This window comes from Rhinolophus ferrumequinum, chromosome 13 (assembly GCF_004115265.2).
Source record: "Rhinolophus ferrumequinum isolate MPI-CBG mRhiFer1 chromosome 13, mRhiFer1_v1.p, whole genome shotgun sequence".
In the NCBI taxonomy this organism is placed as follows: domain Eukaryota; kingdom Metazoa; phylum Chordata; class Mammalia; order Chiroptera; family Rhinolophidae; genus Rhinolophus; species Rhinolophus ferrumequinum.
The window spans coordinates 23,721,921-23,741,223 of record NC_046296.1 but is presented as its reverse complement, the minus strand read 5'-3'; the positions used below and the strand labels follow the sequence as shown (position 1 = coordinate 23,741,223).

The window sequence follows — 19,303 nt, the reverse complement described above, 5'->3', positions numbered from 1 at the left end:
AGTTTCAAATTTCAGCTCTACTACTTACCAGCGGTGTGAACTTGAGAAAGTTATTTGTCCTTTCTGTGCCCAATTTTCCTCATCTATAAAATGGGTTTAATAGTTGTGCCTACCTCATAAAGTTTTGTGAGGATTAAATGAGTTAATACATGTGAAGTATTTGGAACAATGACTTGTACTTCCTCACATGTTACCGTTATGACTTCTCCCACTCTTACTAACATTACTGAGCTATGATTTATAAAGTCCTTTGGATGGACGCCAGAGGGAGAATATGAGGTGAGGTTCTGGTGAGCCAGCTTTCATCCCTACCTCGTGATCTTTGCCTGCAGGGATGGTGGATAGGAGAGCAGTACCTCTCTCCTGCACAGAAATATTCAGTCACTGCTCACTACAATTAATTTTGTTCATGCTCCATTATATTTTTTAAATGTTTAGCGTATAAAATGGAATGCAGAAATGGGAAAGAAACATCAGTGGGAGTGTAGCCAAGTGGAGAAACTCACGGGAGGGCAGATGTGGCCCCTGAACTAAGCATCTGTGAGCTCTAGTGCATGTTTTCTGACCTAGCCAAGCCTCAACTTCCTCATCTGTGAAATGGAGCTGAGCCCAGTCCCTACTCATGGGAGTCACCAAGAGTAGAAATGCATTGGTCCTACTGACAAACAGAGTTCAAATGAACTATTATTTCAAATGGGGAGAGCTTTCAATGAGGACACCAAAGAAAAGCATGAGTTTTCTCCCGCGTTCCCACCCCCACCTTACTACTCCTCTCACCCTGTTTTTCTTATTGGACTTTTTCTTGTTGGACTTTTTCTTAGCCATGGTCTTCTACTAAGACAATCAACATTCAGGGAGTTGATTAATAATCATATTTGTTCAAAACAATTTTTGCACTCTTTATGAATTGTAATACTTTTAGGAGGAGGATATAAGTAGAGTCAAAATTTAATGTCTTTAATGCATATACTTAAAATATACTCCTGTAACATATACAGAGGGTGCCAAAAAAATGTATACACATTTTAAGAAAGGAAAAAACTGTATTAAAATGGTAATACTCAATATATACTGATAACAAAAGATGAGTACAAGTCACATTTGACTTCTGCAATAACAAGAGGTGCTCAAAATGGTTGCCATCAGTGTAATTTTAATAGTTTTTTCCTTTCTTAAAATATGTATACATTTTTGGGGCACCCTCTGTATACTCATATAGCTAATAAAGAATAGATCTAAGCCACTGTTATTATTATAGAATTGCAAGCAACTTAAAAAAAAATCCCCAATACAAAGAACTATGAAATCTCTTAATACAAGTAGTTTTCTTTCTTTAGTGTTTTTATTTCATATTTAATTGATATTTACAAGAAATTAAAAGATCATATAGGTGAGACAAGCAAGGCATTGTAGTATTGGCTTCTTATAACTGATTATGCAACGATGTTCTCACTGCTATGTAATATAAAGATCGTCTCACTGGTGCAAAAGTAAAGATTGCTATGAACTACTACCCAGTGTTCAACTTTTCCTTCCACACTGTTATCATTTTCATATGATAAGGTCAATTTTAGAGATTCCTACCTGACTTCCCTACCTGCACACTTCCACTAGCAACTTCTTAGAACCACTGCTGGATATACGGAGGGATTGTCTGGAAAATGGCTTGACGAGGCTTCAGAAAATGCCAGTGCTGCCCAATCAGTGGGGCACAGTGAGTCTGAGCAGCGAGGCAAACTGCGCCTTGGTTGAAAGCAGATCGACATCCTGTGACTTCACTGATGGCGCTCCAAACATGTTGGGCTTCTTAGCCAGCACTGACACCACTGTTCTTTGGATGCCAGCATGTGTGAGGACACAGGACTCAACCACTCTGCATTCAGGCACTGTTCTCCGACTGCATGGTGCACTGCTTTTGTAATGCAAATGGGAGGCACAAAGTGTCTCTTTGATAACGTGCAGTCAGAAGACAAAAAAGCATTCACGGAAACAGTAAAACTAATTCATAAAGCTGAAAGACAATAGGGAAGCATTATGGATTTTTTTAAAGGGAAAAAGTATCCTAGATCAATGTAATTGTCACAGTGTAAGCTATTCATAGTCAATGCATAACAGGGAAATGGCGGCAAGTTTATTTAATGTGGGAGAAGTCTTTTTAGGCAAAAAAAAATTTATCTTAAATATAAACATATTTGGTTACCAAGTTTCTGCGTATGCTCTGAGAGGTCACATATATAACTGGTTGTTTTTCATTTAAATCCGCAATATCCCCTTAGTGACAAAAACTCAGTAGAAGTTTTAAAAGAACACAGAGAGATAATGGTTAAAAGCCATATGGTAGCTTTTTTTTTTCTTTAAAGGGAGTATCTCTCCATCACATACCAGAGTTTAGCTCAAGGTCAACTTATATTAATGCATTAAACTTAGCTGTGGAGGAGGCAAAGGGCTGGAGGAAAAAGGATAAAAGAAGTTCCGAAATTGTTCTTCCAACATATTCAGCCCAGCAACAGAACATTGCCTTGATAAGGGTTATATTGGACAGTTGCCATAATTCCTCCTGTTAGATCAGCTCCCCCGGTACCTATTCCCATACCTTTTAAAGTATAGCATGTAACATTTTGCTTGAAAATTGCTTCCACCTCTATTGCTTTGTTATAGCTGTTTTGCAGTTTCAGTATAGAGGCAGTTCTGTGTCACAAGAAATTACTAATCTGAGGCTTGAGAAGGGGCAGTGTAGCCTTCCATTATCTCACCAGCGAGCTCTGTACAGGATTATTTTCAAATTTCCTACTGCCATTACAATGTGCTGTTAGAGTGGGCAAATCAGTGAGGGAGGGAACGTTATTGAAACTTGGTTACCAGGGTAGATAAGATAAAGTTCATCACTGTGTTGGCATCCGCATTTGCAGTCAGGGGTGGAAAATTTGATGAAAGGAGTACATTTGGTCAAGGATATGGTGAAGATATAAGGCTGGACATTTTCCATCTGTGTGTACTGAAGAGTTTCTCTTTTCCCGTTGATGCTCTTCCGAAAGAGTCTGGTTGATTGTTTAAATAAATACACTTTCCTCCATTGCATTGTAAACTTGTAAATACCAGACAATATCAGAATCCCACTCCCGTTCTACCCTCAAGAAATAAAATTGGAATTGTGCAGAGATAACTTTCTTTAGAAAGTTGTCATTTTCTGTCACTTTTCTGTTCTTTGGAGCTGGTAAAATGACAGTTCAGACTTAACTGTTACATAAGCTATTTTTCAATTTTTTTCCCCCCCAGACATTCTTTATTTCTGTTACACAGGACATACATTCCAGGAATCACTTCATTCTTAGGGGGTTAGTAAGCGATCATTGCTATCCTGGGTCATTATTAGAAGTCACACTGCAGATCCGGAAGCACGTGAAGAGTCAGCAAACAGTTTATATTTCAGCAAGAGACTTCTAATGGAAGAGAGGGATCAGGGTGTTGATTATTGAAATAAAGATGACCGTCGTGTGAGTTATTGCCTTTAGCTGGGGTTCCGCTGCCCACAAGCCACTTCTTTTCCCTTTGAGTCCAGCATCTCTTCTCTCCCCAGCAAGCCAGCCTAATACACGTGTGCAGGTTTAATGCTGGAAGGGAGGGTCAGCTTTACCCATACATAATCACTGTTTTATGGCTTTCACTCATTCCTGAGGTGTTAATGCAGATCAAATGGGAAACACTCGAGAAAGGACCCTTGCAGCTACTGCACTGCCTAGCTCTCCGCTGGCTCAATCGTTAATTCTTATTGTAAGATCTAAAGGTAATTTTGTTTGCTCTCCCTTTCTTAATGCATTGCAGTTGTCCCAGTGGTCCTTGCATATCCTTTCTCAAATTCCCATCTTCATCAATTGTTTGCAAATAATTAAGCTTTTAAAAGAGAATGGCAGGAGGCTAAATGTCCACAACAAAGGTGAGATCTCCTGTCACTGTCTATTGGACCAGTCAAAGTCGCTTCGATATCCCAGAGTGATTAGGGTGATTGCGGTATCTGGGAAGTGCAATCAGTCTTTCCTTCACAAGAACCTACTGGTCTCTCTTAAACTAGTATCCTTGCCAGTGAGGTGCTGTAACAGGAAAGGTCTTCGGGAGAATGGCAAGGGGTGACCTAGGCCCGTGGTTGCAATGGTTTGGAATGAATTTCCCATTTTCTTCCTAAAACGGCACTTCTCTTTATCTCTTGTAAAACGACATCTACCTTTGCCCATCTTATGGCCTCACAAGCACGGGTGGAATGCAATAGGACTTTGAATGTTTTTACAGCAGCCTTTCCTGTGGCATGTTGGGTGTTTGTCAAGTCAGTGTTTTTTGTTTTGTTTTGTTTTGTTTTTAAGTCTACAAAGGAATATCTCATACTGTCCCCAAAAAGCTTATCCAGTAAAGATGCATAGGATTTAAGATATTTAAACATACTGGATTTCAGTTAAAAAACTGACTTCTTTGTAGATTTTTGTCTGACTGTGGATTAGATCTCTGAAGTCATGGCTTTCATGTGATTCTAGCAATTACATATTATTGTCAGGAGATTGAAAGTTTGTGGGACACCGTGACCAAGAACTATGAGAAAGAAAAAACCATTCAGTTGACCTACCACAGACAAAGGTTTAGGGATTTTGTCGATACCTTTCCTACCCCTTAACAATGACCAGATTATTGTGACATTTAGTTTCATACACGCTCATTCATTTCTGTTAAAAAATATATCCCGAACAACTGAAAATTGTTTAATGGAGACAGAGTGCTGGGTCTCCATAGCTTGAGGCTGCCTTGCAATTATGCTGCATGAAATTAGATACAGTTTGTTCCAATTACTTAAAATCAGATCACATGAAAAGTGACAGAGAGAAAAAAGGGTAGAACTTTCCCATTTTATGATATTTAAATTAAGAAATCAGAAACTGCGTGACGTGAAAACAACATCTAAACTTGTACTGAAATTTTGAGGGCTCTTTGAAGCTGTAACAATTCAGGTAATTTTAATGATCCAAAGAGAATTTTCCTGACACCACTTGCATAAATAAAATGTGAATTCCATTTGCTTTATAAGAATGGATCTAAAACTTGTTCACAAACAGGCATGCAAGAATACTCTTGAAAACACAGCACAAATAAGTGACTGTGACAATTCTCAATTTTCAAAGTAACTAAAGGTAAATGGCATAAATATTAATTTTTATCCAGTTCTGGTCATAATATTAAGATACAACTAACAAGACAGAGCAAAGGCGTTGCCATCCAGCTATCGTGAAGAGAGACTGTTGACATATTTATTAATTCTATTGAAAATCACTGAAAGAGATTTCCATAGGACCTGCAAAACTGTAAGCAAAATATAGAAAATGTTGTAAATTTGAAAGGACTTGTGTAATCAGTCTACAACGCAATATGGCAAATACAGTAAGTCCTCACTGAACATTGTCAATAGGTTCTTAGACTTTAATCAAAACAACATATACTGAAACCAATTTTACCATAGGCTACTGATATAACCAAGAGCTAAGTTCCTACAGCATTTCATCAACCTTATAAGGAAATGACTTTGAATGAAATGACTTTATTCAAGGACCTGCTCCAGTGACCACGGCTGGACGCTAAAATGTGCATATTCCCAAATCAGGCTTATATTCTGGAAGAATTGCTAGCCTCAGTAGCCTTTGACTTTAATGGCTCTTAGGACTCCAGTTGACAAAATTGAGGATTGGAAAAGTTGTCCCTTGTTCAAAATCTCATAGTGAGCGAGTAGCAGCATAATTTATACAATATAACAGAATCATTTATGCCAATTATAATTCTTCAACCAGTGTAGACATGGAACTACTATATAGCACACCTTAATTCAGTATTCTATTCATAGGCTAAGCGATTCATTTGGCTGGTATTGAGTGACAAGCCTTCATGCAGTGGGAGTTAGGTTTTAAAGCTGGGGTAGTGGATTGCTCTTAGCTCAGTATCCAATCATGAGATTTCGCCTCTGATGACTGGCATTGAGTAGGGAGATTGTCACGTATGATCTTAGCCGATTATGAGGCTTATATACTTTTATTTGAGAAGAGTGGGTCAACATCACTTTTAGGAATGAAGTGATGAACGTAGTGTTGTGGATTTCTGATTGGATTATTTACACCTCTTGTGGGCTTTGAAAATACTTATTATACGTTTTGCTGTTACATCCGAGTGGTGAGTATCTGTGTATTATGGCAAGTCACAGCCATTCCTCTGTTCCACAAATATTTACTGATTTTTCGGTTCTGCTCGTCTGGGATTTCAGGATGGTGAACAAAAAAGCCATGGGCTTTGGAGTTGCTAAATGAGTGGGAAGAGACACGTCAACAAGAAAACAAGTAATCAAAACAAGTGTTTCAGAGAGCGATGCTTTCTATTAGGGAAAAAAGCAAAGACTGACAGGGGATTGATGAGGCGGGCTGGGGGAGAGTGGCGTGGGTAAGGCTTGGCATTTGAGCTGAGATGTGCAAGTCGCACTGGAGTGGCTGCCTGAATAGCTAGTAGAGTAGCAAGCTTGAGGTATTGGGAGCATGGGAAGGAAGATTGTGTGGCTGGGCAGGAGGCTGGGGTGCGGGTGAGGAGAAGGCCACAAAATCCAAGAGGTAGGCAGGGCTGGATAGTGGTGGGCCTTGCAAGCCATGCTAAGCAGTCTGGAGGTTTTTGAGCAGGGGCCACGAGTAGAGATTACGGAAGGTGTTTGCTGCATCTCTCTTTCATGGTGAGGCTTAGACACTGGAAGGGAAGCAGGAAATATCATTGCGTTGTGTGGCCGCGGACCATACCTTCCCCTGGTCAGTTTCCTTACCTGTAAAACAGGAGGAACAATGGATTCCATTTATGTCCCTCAAAGGGGTATAACGGGGATTAATTACCATCCTGACTGTAATATACTTGGACCTCTGTAGAGAAAGGCACTATATTCCATGAAAGCAAAGCCTTATTCTAATTGTGTATTTATTGATTAAGTGACAATCAAAGATAATGCTTATGGGAAAAATTGCTACATCTCTGCTCTCCACAAACGAATCCCATGTGCATAGATATAGAACATATTTAAACTTACATATAAGAGCATTAGAGTGGTCATTAATGAGTCATCGTAGCATCTAATCAGGTATTATTAGTGAGATTAAAAGCTATGTTAATTAACATTTAATAGACCAGAATTTAGTTTCCAATGGCACCAATAGTTACATTGAGCGTTAGGGGTGCCCTCTCCCGCTCATAAGAGAATAGGTAGTTGACTATTAGAACATTTTTTACTTTGGGAGAGTTTATTGGGATGCAGTGTTTCAAACTAGCCAGTATCTCTATAGATGAAAACTATGTCCTTAGCTCCTCTCTCAGGCTTTAGAAATGTATATTTCAGATTTAGATATAATTGATTATTGAACAAAAAGTGTTTGTACCAAAACAAATTTCAGTAGAATTCCAAACATCCTTACAAGAAGGTATGGATTTCATTTTATGATCTAATCCTGTAATACTTTTTCATCCTATTTTATGAGGAACATAGCTGGGCTTGTTCGTAGCATGCAAAATATGCTGGTCTCTGACCTTATATTGGCCTATGTTCAGAATTCCAGCATGTGTTGACATTCAGATATGGAAACAAACTTTGGTTGAATTTTGTTTGTTTGTGCTTTTCAGAAGAGCCAAATGAATAGTGGTTTAAAAAATGCACCCACTTTGATTTTGATATTTGCATCTACTAGAAATCTGGTGTTTGGAGGAAGAATGTCATGCCAACAAAGTGCTTAACTACTGGGGATCTCAGCTGAAATTTTTGGTCCAAAAGGTTCAGCTTTAGAAGTCTATGGTTCTAATAAAAATACTACATCAAGGTGGTACACTTTTATATTGTCAAAAGGGCTTGTCTTTATTTTAATCCTATAACACAGAGTGAAGACCATACTAAATTTTCTGTGTTTGCAACAAATAAACCTGTAAAAGGATAAACTCAGTATCAAGGTTCTGCAAGTATCCTAAGTAGCCATTTATACACTTCACTACTCTTTGTAATTGGCTTGTCTTTTACTGCCATTAATTAGATGATGTAGTATTCCATTAATAAGAGTGACACACCTCAGCATTTTTACCTTTAATTATAGACTTTACTAGGCACTTAGGTTAGTGACCAGTAGCCTAGATGTTGCCTGATATACACATCTCTCCCTCTTTTTTTTTTAAACAGAGCATATCTGTGTATTGTTGAATCCCTAGCTCCTACTGTTGCACCTGACGTGTACTGTGCATACCTTATCTGTCCAAAGTGTATGTGCATACACCTGTCTTTTTTGTTCTCTTTCAGCACCCTTACCCTTCTGAAGAACAGAAAAAGCAGTTGGCACAAGACACAGGACTAACCATCCTTCAAGTGAACAATTGGTAAGTAATTTGGCTTTGTGTGTATACACAATCTGCTTCCCACTCTGGCAACCTGCAGCTAAGGTTTTTCAAGAAGAAGACACCCAGTTGTTGCTGTTTTCTCTAGTGGTTTGTTGATCCAAAGGTGAAAACAAACTGTGGACTGATAGGTGAGAGTACTTGCTAGCGTGGCAAGGAAAATGATGTATTGCTTTCCACTTCTTTTATTAATTGACAAATGTTAGGCATAGTATATGTCAGTGTTTAATTCACGTTCGCTATGGTTCTGTAAGTGTCTCTCTCTCTCTATGGCTTATTTTCCCCTTCAGGATAATCAATAGAAAAAGTGGCATCATCCTATTTTCCATGAAACAAGAAAATCCACCATCACGTACCAGTCAGGTTTTAAATTCACTGAATAGCTAAATTCAGTTAGATTTTGTTAGAGCTATGCATTCCAGGATAGTCCCTCTTTTCCTCTTATCTCCCATCTCTCGAAAAGGAGACATTGCTTATGTTTCTACTTTGAAGCTCTTCAAAACCTGATACGTCTCTGGACGTGCAATACCATATAAATGTGTAAATACCTGATTTGGGAGGAAGCTGAGATTACGTACTAAGAACCAGCCAACAAATTTCTGACTTGATGTATGGCGGTGTGGCACGGAGGCTTCGAGAAAGTATGATTTATTACCCTTTGTGCATGTGCTGAAAGCTAGGTTCATATAATCAGCCAAAGCTAGTGTCACATTTTAAGGGTATCGAAATCCAATATCCTCTAAAACTAAGTGTATCTAATTAATTGTCCTAATATTTTTAGATTAGTGTTTATGATGGGGAAACCTTATCCTCTTTGAAGTAAAATCCAAAAAACAGCCCAAAGCCTGGTTGGGAAAGGGGAGAACTGGGAAAGCCAGTTTGTAGATAGAAGTGTTTCTTTCTGTTCAATAAGTGTCAAAGATTAATATTACAGAATCTCTGATTACATGGCCTAATCCATTTTGGTGAATAAATTTGTTCTTGATGTCCATTGCACCTACATTAACAGACCCTTCTCTGTTAGAGAGCCTGGGAGCCTTTGGGAGAGATTTCAGATATATTAAACTCCATTACAGAAAATGTAATTTCTGTCAATATAATCCCATGTATTCTTCAATTTAGTATTTTAGAGATAACAACCTACTTACAATATATTTGCCTTTGGAGGATTAATTTACAAAGTGCACTATCTTCCAGACACAGACAGATTCACATAAGCATTGCTTGTAAGGGTTATCAATTTCTGTGACCTTACCGCAGACTTGGGAGATCAATTTTTTGCAGCCCTTTTTAGTCAAGTGGATAGAGAACCAATGGAAGGCATACTAGACCTACATGTGTTACTAGGAGGTGGGTCACTGCTGAGGTTTTGTGTTGTGTTTGCCTATTTTCACCTGCTATTGTATCTGAATTTTGAAGACTGTTGGTACTATATGTTTGAACTTCGTCTTTCAAATTCTTCGGGATGCCATTATAGAGTAGACCATCAATTTTGCACGCATACCTAAATTCATATATAGTTTCAGAGTTCAACTGATGGTGAGGCAATTTTAATACAATGAAGGCTGTATAAATGTCCTGTTTCCCTGGGAAATGTTCCCATGTGAGGGCCAAGGAGTGGCAGGGTGAGCTCTAATTACAGAAAACAAAGCACGGCCATTCAGGTGATCTGTCACACGTGCCAACTCTCGTCTTCCTCACTGTTGCTAGCAAATTCACCCACAAACATACGTAGTTACCAGAGAACAAAGTCCAATACAAGTTTGCTTTCTACAGGTAGACAATCTTATAGGATATTTCCTGCAGATGCAAGGTCAGGCAGGCATTCCTGGGGCACCCAGCAGTGGGCAATTTGTTCTTTTCCTAGATTCTGTGCACCGTCAGTGATCACAATCCAACTTCCTCAGCTTTGCAATTAGAAGGGGCAAAAAGGACCTCAAAAAAGTTATAATATGTACCATGTAATAATTTTTCAAAGTGTATGCAGACTTTACCTTAAACTCCATACTGATGTTCAATTCTGTACAGTTACATAACTTAAAAATCACTTTTGCTTCGTTATGTGGTACGTAAGCACAATTCTGTTCTCTCTCAGGTGGCACTGTGTAATGTGCATGTGTTCTCTCTACTTCTCTAAGGAGTTAGAAGTGATTTCTGCTTGCACTTCACTGCTTCGGATTTGGCAACTGTGTCAACTCTCACAACTCTGGTAGAGAATTTCTCTCAAGAAATGAAAAGTTGTAAGAGATACTGTTTCTCTCAAGTTTGATGAATAATGACATTTCCATGTTTGATTTGAGTTTTTATTCGTTTTTCATCCCCACCTTCTCCTTTTAAGGAGCTGGTAATAGATTTCTTTTTCTTTAGGTTTTGAGAAGGAAATCTGATGGAAAAATGGGGAAACCCAGATGGTACTGTATTGACATCAAAGATCAGAGAATCTTACGCTGTGGCATGCTTGAAGACTACAAAATAGCATAGCCACTGAGTGGTTTTCATTTTACTTTATCATAATGAAAATTACACAAAGCTTTTTTGAGAGCTTGGAAACATTTTCCTGTGTTGAGCTTCACGTCCAAGTTACTTCCTTCGGGAAATGATAATTTTTTTTAAAAAATCTTCGTTAATATTTTAACATTTCCCTTTTACTTCATTTAGCCACCACATTTCAAAACGCGTCTTCCTTCTTGAAGTTCCTTAAACTTGTTAACACACATGTACATTTTGTACAAACTATGACTCACCGTTGAAGAGATTTAATAAAATGCTGAAGGGCAGTTTGGGTGTAGATCAGTCATAATTATTGGCAGCAACATAATGTATGGAAACACACCATCTGAAAGTGAAAAATATAAACTCGCATCTAGTTGTTAGCTTGTCATAGAAACCCTGGCTGATGCAGCTTTAAGTTAGGTTTTGACTGAAAAATGAGATGAGAAAAGTTTGGTGTGTTGTAATGCTTCTTTCATTCCATTGCTGAACTAATTTTACATTTATTTAATTGGCATAAGTGATATATCTTACCCGCTTTGGCTAACTAGATCAAAGCATATGGGATTTAGGGGAAGAAGAGACAACAGGAAGAATTTAAACAACAATCTAAATCTAAAACAAGACAGATTTGATGAATGACGAGAAAATTTGGCTTAAAAGAAGTAACTGTTATAATTTTTATATTTGGGTTACCTGCCAAAATGAAAACAGACAAGGAATCTGAAAATGGCTGGTATTAGTATTTATAGGAATTGGGTCCTGGGATGGAATGTGACATTTATTAGATCGTAGAACAAGTCTATGCTAATACGTTTTTGGTTTTTTTTTGAGAATTGAGACACTTATGCAAATAATTTGGGTAAAATATTTTTACGCAAATTATCTAAGTATTTGAGGTAATTGCAATTTTTAAAAAATCAACTTCCATAACTAATTGCTGAAATATTTCAATCTAGCGTGCTGTGGTAGATTTAGACTTGAAGCATAATAATTTTTGAAATATGATCTACGCTATAAATGTATATACTCTTCTTCCTTTGCTCCCTTACTCCCAATTGTGGTTTGATCCAAAAATGATAAATAACAGCATTTGGGGTTTTCTCTCTCTTTTTTTTTTTCATTGTTGTGGTCGTGACAAATACTTCTGTTATATCAGCAGTGAAAACATATTATTAATATGTTGAATGTTTTGATCACTAAAGCAGAAACTTCTTAAATTTTGAGATTAGATGTTGCTTAGGTCTTTAAATACTGAGGTAGAACTTTAAAGAAAGCACACACACACACAGTCAGTACTCAGTACCTTTTTTCTCCTGAATACTCCAACTTTATTTTTTATATTGAAAATGTGAGTGTAGAATGGTCAAATAAAAACTCCCTTATATGTTTTCACAGCAATGTTGCAGACCTGGGAATTCCTTGTGATGAAAACTTGTGCCTGTGATTGTACCTTATTTGCTGGATGCCTCCGACTCATCCTGCTTCAGCAGAGAGTTCTAGCCTAGGGTGCACTGAATATATTTTACAGTTCCTTTGTTTACTATTTCTTATCCAAACATTTTCCCATTAAGGCCTAAAGTTAAATGATTATTCTTTTATGTTCTGAAAAGGCAATATGGAATTTAGGTGCAAAATATATAGTGTACGTGAAATACAATATATATGTAGGGGAAAAAATTACTTGTCAGTAGGGTGCATAAAATTCGAGGGAGCATCCTAACATCTGAGGTGACACTTCACCGAACTATGGCAGCTCTACAGTTCTCAGATTTAGTACACACACCAGATTTTCTTACTTACTTCGTTTATTGCCTTCAAAACTGCAAAGCATTCAGACATCACTTTCCTTTTATTACTAGTGGGGGGGAAAGTATGTTACCCTTAGAGATTTATGCCACTGGCAGGTAAAAATGTAAACTTATTTTTTAAAAATAGGATCTCCCTTGTTATAATAAACAGATTCAACTGTTGAAGGTCAGGTTTCTTTCTGAGTTATGGTAATAATGTAGCAAACACTTTTATAAGTAATCAAAGATCCTATAAATATAGGTACCTGTGTAGATGTAAATGTTAAAACATTCACAAATTATCCTTTCAACTTCTGTGATCTAAAAATCAATCGGGGGTCATAGGGTTTCATAGAATTGCTCTGCTTTTTCTTCCAACATAATTTAATAATACATTTTACAGATGTTGTTTAAACATTAGGCACAGATTGTTTTGTCAATAAAGCTAAACAGAGGCATGACACAAAAACAAGAAAAACAGATGTGAAAAAAACGGCACCGTGCAAGAGGCTCTGGGTCATTTGTTTGTTATTCAACTACAAGATTGAAGTGCAGGGTGTATGGTGATTTTCCTTGCCTCGGAATCACCCAGGGCTGGAACAACTTCACACACAAAAGGTAATTTTATTAAGCAGGTGGTTTAATTTTTTTTCTCTTGAGAATTTAAGTGTAACCTACATTTAAGGTAGACTTCGTAGACTGATCAATAGAGTAACAGGTGCAGTATTTTTAAAAGAAGAAGGAGCTATAAATAGAACAACTCTCCAAAACATTTTAGAATGGGTTGTTGTTATCCAAGCTACAGTTAATTGCTAAGCTTTTCACCTTGAGTGTCAATTCTAATAATATTACCTTTACAGGCGCTTACTCTGGGCTTAGATTATAGCAATCAGTAATACTCACTAGATAAAATACTGTCTAGTTGCTCATAAGAAAATATTGAAATCAGTCAAAAAAAATGTTTAGCTTGCATATTGCCTGAGACAGAGCTGGCGAGGTGCCAGACGGGCAGGGTGTTATTAGGGAACCTGAGCAAATAGCTCGCAGGGAAAAGAACTGTGAATTGAGAAAGCTTCGGGTATTGTCATGTCAGAGAGTCTTAGGAGTTCAACAGAGACACTGCTTTTGTCTGCAGATTTTAAAAATTTACAACAAATAATCCTCTTTGAAAATGACTCTGCAGTCTGTTAAATAGACTTTATTGTAAGTTTTACTCCACAAGTTTACTCAGAGCTCCCCTCCACACCCTGCACTGTATTAAGTCACACTGTTCGTACCATGAAAGATGGCAAAGGGGTAGGTGTTGGCCCATTGCGCTAGGTGGAAAAACCCTGCCGCTTCTACTAGGGGACCTTAAGTCTAGGTGAGGGGAGAAACGGGAAGGGGCGGGATGTAGGAAGATGGATTTGACACTCCAAATACTGTTTTGTGGAACTGCGGTTTCTCCTCCAGCCAGCGTTCGGATGGTCTGTGTGCTTTTCGGGACAAGACAGGAGGGTGGTACCTGAAGCTGAGAGTCAGTTCCACCTGAGTGAGTATTTTAGGACCGCTTAGGGTTGGGGTTCAAGTGAGGCCCAGAGTTGCCTATGTTGGGAGTCTGATTTATCCATTCTGGGCCCAGTGTTTCTGAATACCTGGGATCCCTTTTGAGGCAGTGACACCAGTGGCTTGGGGATTGACATTGAACACGCTGTGTGGATCAGTAGGACTTGTGGCAAGTCCTAATTTGTTGGTTTCAGTCTCTTGGCATAAGTATGTGGTCAGAGACATGGAAAGAACTCCCTACAGTTCATGTGACCTGGCAGAGCAGGACGGGACTGCCATTAACTACAGGAGAACATGGGAAGTGAGGGCGCTGAGAAGCGTCAGTCAGGATGGAGGGGGAAGAGACCCGCTCTGCAGGTGGCTGAGGAACAAATTCTCGGTAAGCCTCACGATAACATACGATTTACACAGGGCAAGTAAGGGGAGGGAATATGTAAGGGAAAGACCATTTCAAGTCAGAATATTTCATCTGTCGTCCCCACTGCTCACCAGTTAGATGTGTATGCTTGGTCAGGTCACTTTATCTCCATGGGCAACAGCATGTTCCCGCATCAGTGGACTGGTCGATCTAATTGGTGGACTTGGTGGACTCGAAGCCTCTTCCAGCTTCAATGTTCCAGCCTGTATAATAATGAGAACCAAAGGGAAGTAAGGTGAACACTCTCAGACTGACTCTGATTCCAGCTTTACGCTAGGATTGGAAAAAAGGGCAGATCCTTTGATAAAGAGACAAACAGGAAAATTAATTAAAACGTCATTATTTTCCTTCATCTTAAATAAGCAAATCAAGCACTGTAAAATAGAAACTAGATGAAATTAAGCAGTATCGCAAGACATGAAAAACATGTATGCTGTCACTTTAGGGTTCATAATAAAGATAAATCAGTTGTTTTTAGCAGTGTGCTATGAGCCTAGGTAGGGCATGACAGTTAATAGGCTTGAAATTTCTGAAGTTATTGTACGGCAAAAATTTGTTGTTTCCTCAGGCGTTCAATCTTTTTCTCTAGTAATTTTGTACATGACAAACTTTTTAGTGGGTGCATTAATAATCTGCAAGTAATGGGTTGTCAGGTGTCAGTTAGATAAGATTAAAAGACGGTTTAAGCATTATCCGTTTGCTTCTTTGCATGAGTTTTATAGGTCAGGAGAAATAACTTTTTGAATTGTGGTTATATGCCCATGTTGGTTCCCCAGCCCCCTTCATTTGGCTCTCCTCCAGGTATACGTGGAAGAGCTGTATTCCATTACATAAATCCTGCATGTAGGAGCAGATTTGAAACTCACACTATGAGAATGAAGGGGACAAATGTCTCAGCAGTGTTCTGTAAACTTATTTTAGTTTTTAAAATGTTACTCTTTTTCTTCTGAAAGGAAACTTTGTAAGGGGAAACAGCCTCAGCTGAGAGGGACCTTGAAGCTTTAGACTTGAGGAGTTTCCTAGCAAGTCAGGTTTAGGTCTATTCTTGTCAAATCTGTCTTAAGTGTGTTTACATATAGTTCGCCTTTCTGGTATTTTCTGCTTGCACGGACCTGATCTCCACCTATTTTGTGTCAACAGTTGCTGAGGCTGGTGTTGGGTGATTAAGCATTGAGCACTGAAGCACCGAGCGGTGCCCACAGAGACCCCTCTCTGCTCTCACTTACATCACCATCTTGCTTCAGGCTGCGCCTACATAAAACAAACAGCATTTCTGAGTGGTTAAAAAGTCAGCCTGAAACATGAAAAAAATGGGGCAAATGTTGCCTCTTTGTTGAATAAAACAATTTTCTCAAAAATGGAGTGGAGCCAGGGCCGTGGGGGAAGGAGTGTTTCTGAGGGGGAACGTGGTCTTGGATCTGGTCTGCACTGCTCCGATGTGTGAATGCCCAGAGCTTTGTGCAAATGCTTAGTGATTTGTTCTGCTCTTTTTTTTTAATTTGTAAGGGGAAAGAGAGCATTATTAAAAAAACAAACAAAAAAAAAAAACAACAAAAAACAAAACCCCTCCAACACCATAGACGCTTGTACCTTTGGCAAATCCAGGGCTCTCCTGATCAATGCCCTCATCACTGTTGATATCTTCCTCTTTGTTTTATTTCCATTCTTACGGGGCTTTTAAGCCTGACCCATTACTATGGGAAATCGTGAACTCTGTTGCACGCTTGACACCTGAACAATAACAAATAAACAAAAAAACCATAATCAGTTCCCATCCTTGAGAGCTCCCTTTTCCTTTTCACCCTCTTAACCAATGTGATTAAAGGGCCTAATGTCTCACAAGATTAGATCCATCACTGAAGAGGGGGAAAATATTTCCTTGCTCAAACACATTAAACTCCCTCAGGCCCATGGGGATTGTTGGTCTTGGGTTCTCAATGTAACTTAGCTCAAAAGTGAATTTCTCATCATTGGAGAGATGTGGCTGAATATTGATAAAGTCAGTGTTTTATAAGAATAGTAGTATATTGCCTGCGGATGGAAGTAAAATGCACCGTGATTAAAAATATGCAAACATTTACGTTTCCAGTATTTTCCACGCTAGGATGCTGATTTAAATGCAGACCAGTAATTCCGAGGGCAGTTGTCTGGTTGACAGGCTTTGCTGGCCTAGATCCCTAGAACATCTGCTGTGGCGACTTTATTTGATCCCTGGTTTGGGTCAGAGTTCATATGTACTTGGAAAGGGCAGGGAGTAGGGGCTGGTGAAAAGCTCATGGCAAGAATTGTACATGTCCAAAGATGTCAGATCTTTGTCCCTGTGGCTGGTCACCTGGCAGTACTGTTTACAGAAAGGAAAGTACGGTAGGTTACGGCAGGGATTCCCATCCTCGGGGCCAAGTGGGGGCTCGAGGCAGTGGGGGGCCAGAAGAGGCATGCCAGACTCATTCTGAGGGAATGTAGTAAAAAAAAAAAAAAAAAGCCTCTTGAGAATTAACTTTGGGTTATAGTTATGCTATTTCTTTTGAAATTGCAAATGACAAAGGGACATGAGATTTTTGAAGTTTATCAAAAGGGAGTCTGAATTAAAATTTTCATGACTCTGTGTTATGGATGTTGTGCATCACTGGACATGAGGTTCAGACCTTACAATGTTACTCTGCTCGTTAGAGGCAAGGATGGGGCTGATTCCTAGTCCAGTGCCTCTTTGATTTCACCATTATATGTTTATTTTTAACAGCTTTATTGATGCAGTTTACCCACTTGAAGTGTAAAATTCAACGGTTTTTAGTATACATGCGCAGATATGTGAAGCTATCTCCACAGTCAACTTTGGACCATTTCCACCACCTTGTACCCTTTACTTACTTTACTTAAAAATTTTTGTAATTGAGGTAACATTGGTTAATAACATTATATAAATTTCAGGTGTACAACATTATAATTTGATGTCTGAATACTCTATTGTCTGTACCCTTTAGCTATCACCGCACCCCACACTTCCATCCTCCATCCCCAGCTCCTGGCAACCACTAATCTACTTTCTATCTCTCTAGATTTGCCCATTCTGGACATTTCACGTCATTGTTATCATATAATATGTGGTCTGGCTTCATTCCTTTAGAAAAATGTTTTCAGATTTCATCTACATTGTAACATGTGTTGTCAGTATTTCATCCCTCTTTGTGGCTAAATAGTGTTCCATTGCACGATGATGCCATATTTTGTTTATCCATTCATCAGTTGGTGGGCATTTGCATTGTTTCTTCCTCTCGCTGCTGTAAGCATTCGTGTACAAGTTTTTTGTACCACTAGGTATTTTTGAGAATCATAATGAGAGTATCTCAGCAAACCCCTGTCTTAGGTTTTACAGTTTGCAAAGCGCTTTTTATAAACACTAGCTCACTTGATCATCACAATTCCAGCACCTAAATACGACGATGATATCAGAGCCAGTAAGTGGCAGTTTTCCTATTAGTTCTCACAATCTTTTCACTGGATACTGCTCTACTCTCCCTGCCATTGGCCAGTGTTTTCACAGTGAGGATTATGTCTGATGTTTAAGGAAAAGATTAGCAACTCCGAGGTGAAATATACATTCTCCAAACTTTCTCTGTTGTGACTTAGATGCCCATAAGCATTTTTCAAAGATTCAACAATTTCCAAGAAGAGGTCATTTTGTTAGTTTTAATGTCTTCATTTGAAAAATTTTGTCACATACTCCTCAACTGAGAGATTTTTACCTTTTAGTATAAGTGCTTCATTTGTATTGTAGGACCGACAAGTTACATTTTGATACACATTAACACATTATGTAGAACTGAGGTTTCACGCTTTACGAATTGAAACAGTTACAGTGAGCGTTATAGAGCTAGGCCTCCATTCAAATCAAGCCACCTTCCTTGTGTCATTCTATAGCCTAATCTGACAGGTGAAAGTCAAAATCAAGCTAAATTTTGAGATATTCTCCCTTGGCACGAGTGGAGACACCAGGCCTGGGAAGCTTTTGGTTGGTCAAGGCTTAGGGACTAAGGCAAATAAAGGAGAGATCCTCGCGAAAGATCAGAGATACTCCAAGAGCGTGCTGGGATTCCTAACACCATATGCATACTGGGGCTGGTCACTATTATAACGCACAGGGGTTCCAAGTCAGGGGAAATTTTATTTGGGGGGAAAAAAAAAGTATAGTTGATCATTAGGTTGGCCAAAACCCCAGTTGCCTGGGACATTCATGGTTTATGCCTATTGCGCTGCATAATTATTAATAGTGTCCCTTTACTCTCAAAAATGTCCCAGTTTAGATACTAAATCATCTGGTCATTCTATTTATAATGGAGATTGGCAGAAAATTAAAGTTAGTTTTAAATAAATACATATATTTTTTGGTAATGTTTAGGAGATGTGTAGTTAGATGGAACTTTATTGACTTTTTGTGACTATGGGAAAATTAGAATTTATATGAAAAAATGGTTCAGCTTAAATCAAAGAGAGACATATCTATTCTTTGAAGATATTATTATACCTATTTTAGCTTTTTCATTGCTGCAGGAGATTTTGCTATATTATCCTGGATTGCTCTATTGCTTATTCATTGTGCTAATAATAATTTTAATTCCATATACTAAGCAAA

At 38.5% G+C, this 19,303-nt stretch overlaps 1 protein-coding gene across 2 annotated transcripts in view; it reads left to right on the top strand.

Annotated features, from left to right (window-relative positions):
- MEIS1 (Meis homeobox 1) overlaps positions 1-19,303 on the top strand; it is a 133,797-nt gene that overhangs the window by 102,061 nt on the left and 12,433 nt on the right. For both annotated transcript variants that reach the window (XM_033124649.1, XM_033124650.1), the window contains exon 9: positions 8,336-8,412. In XM_033124649.1, coding sequence (XP_032980540.1) covers positions 8,336-8,412 — 77 coding nt within the window. The remainder of the gene's footprint in view (positions 1-8,335; positions 8,413-19,303) is intronic.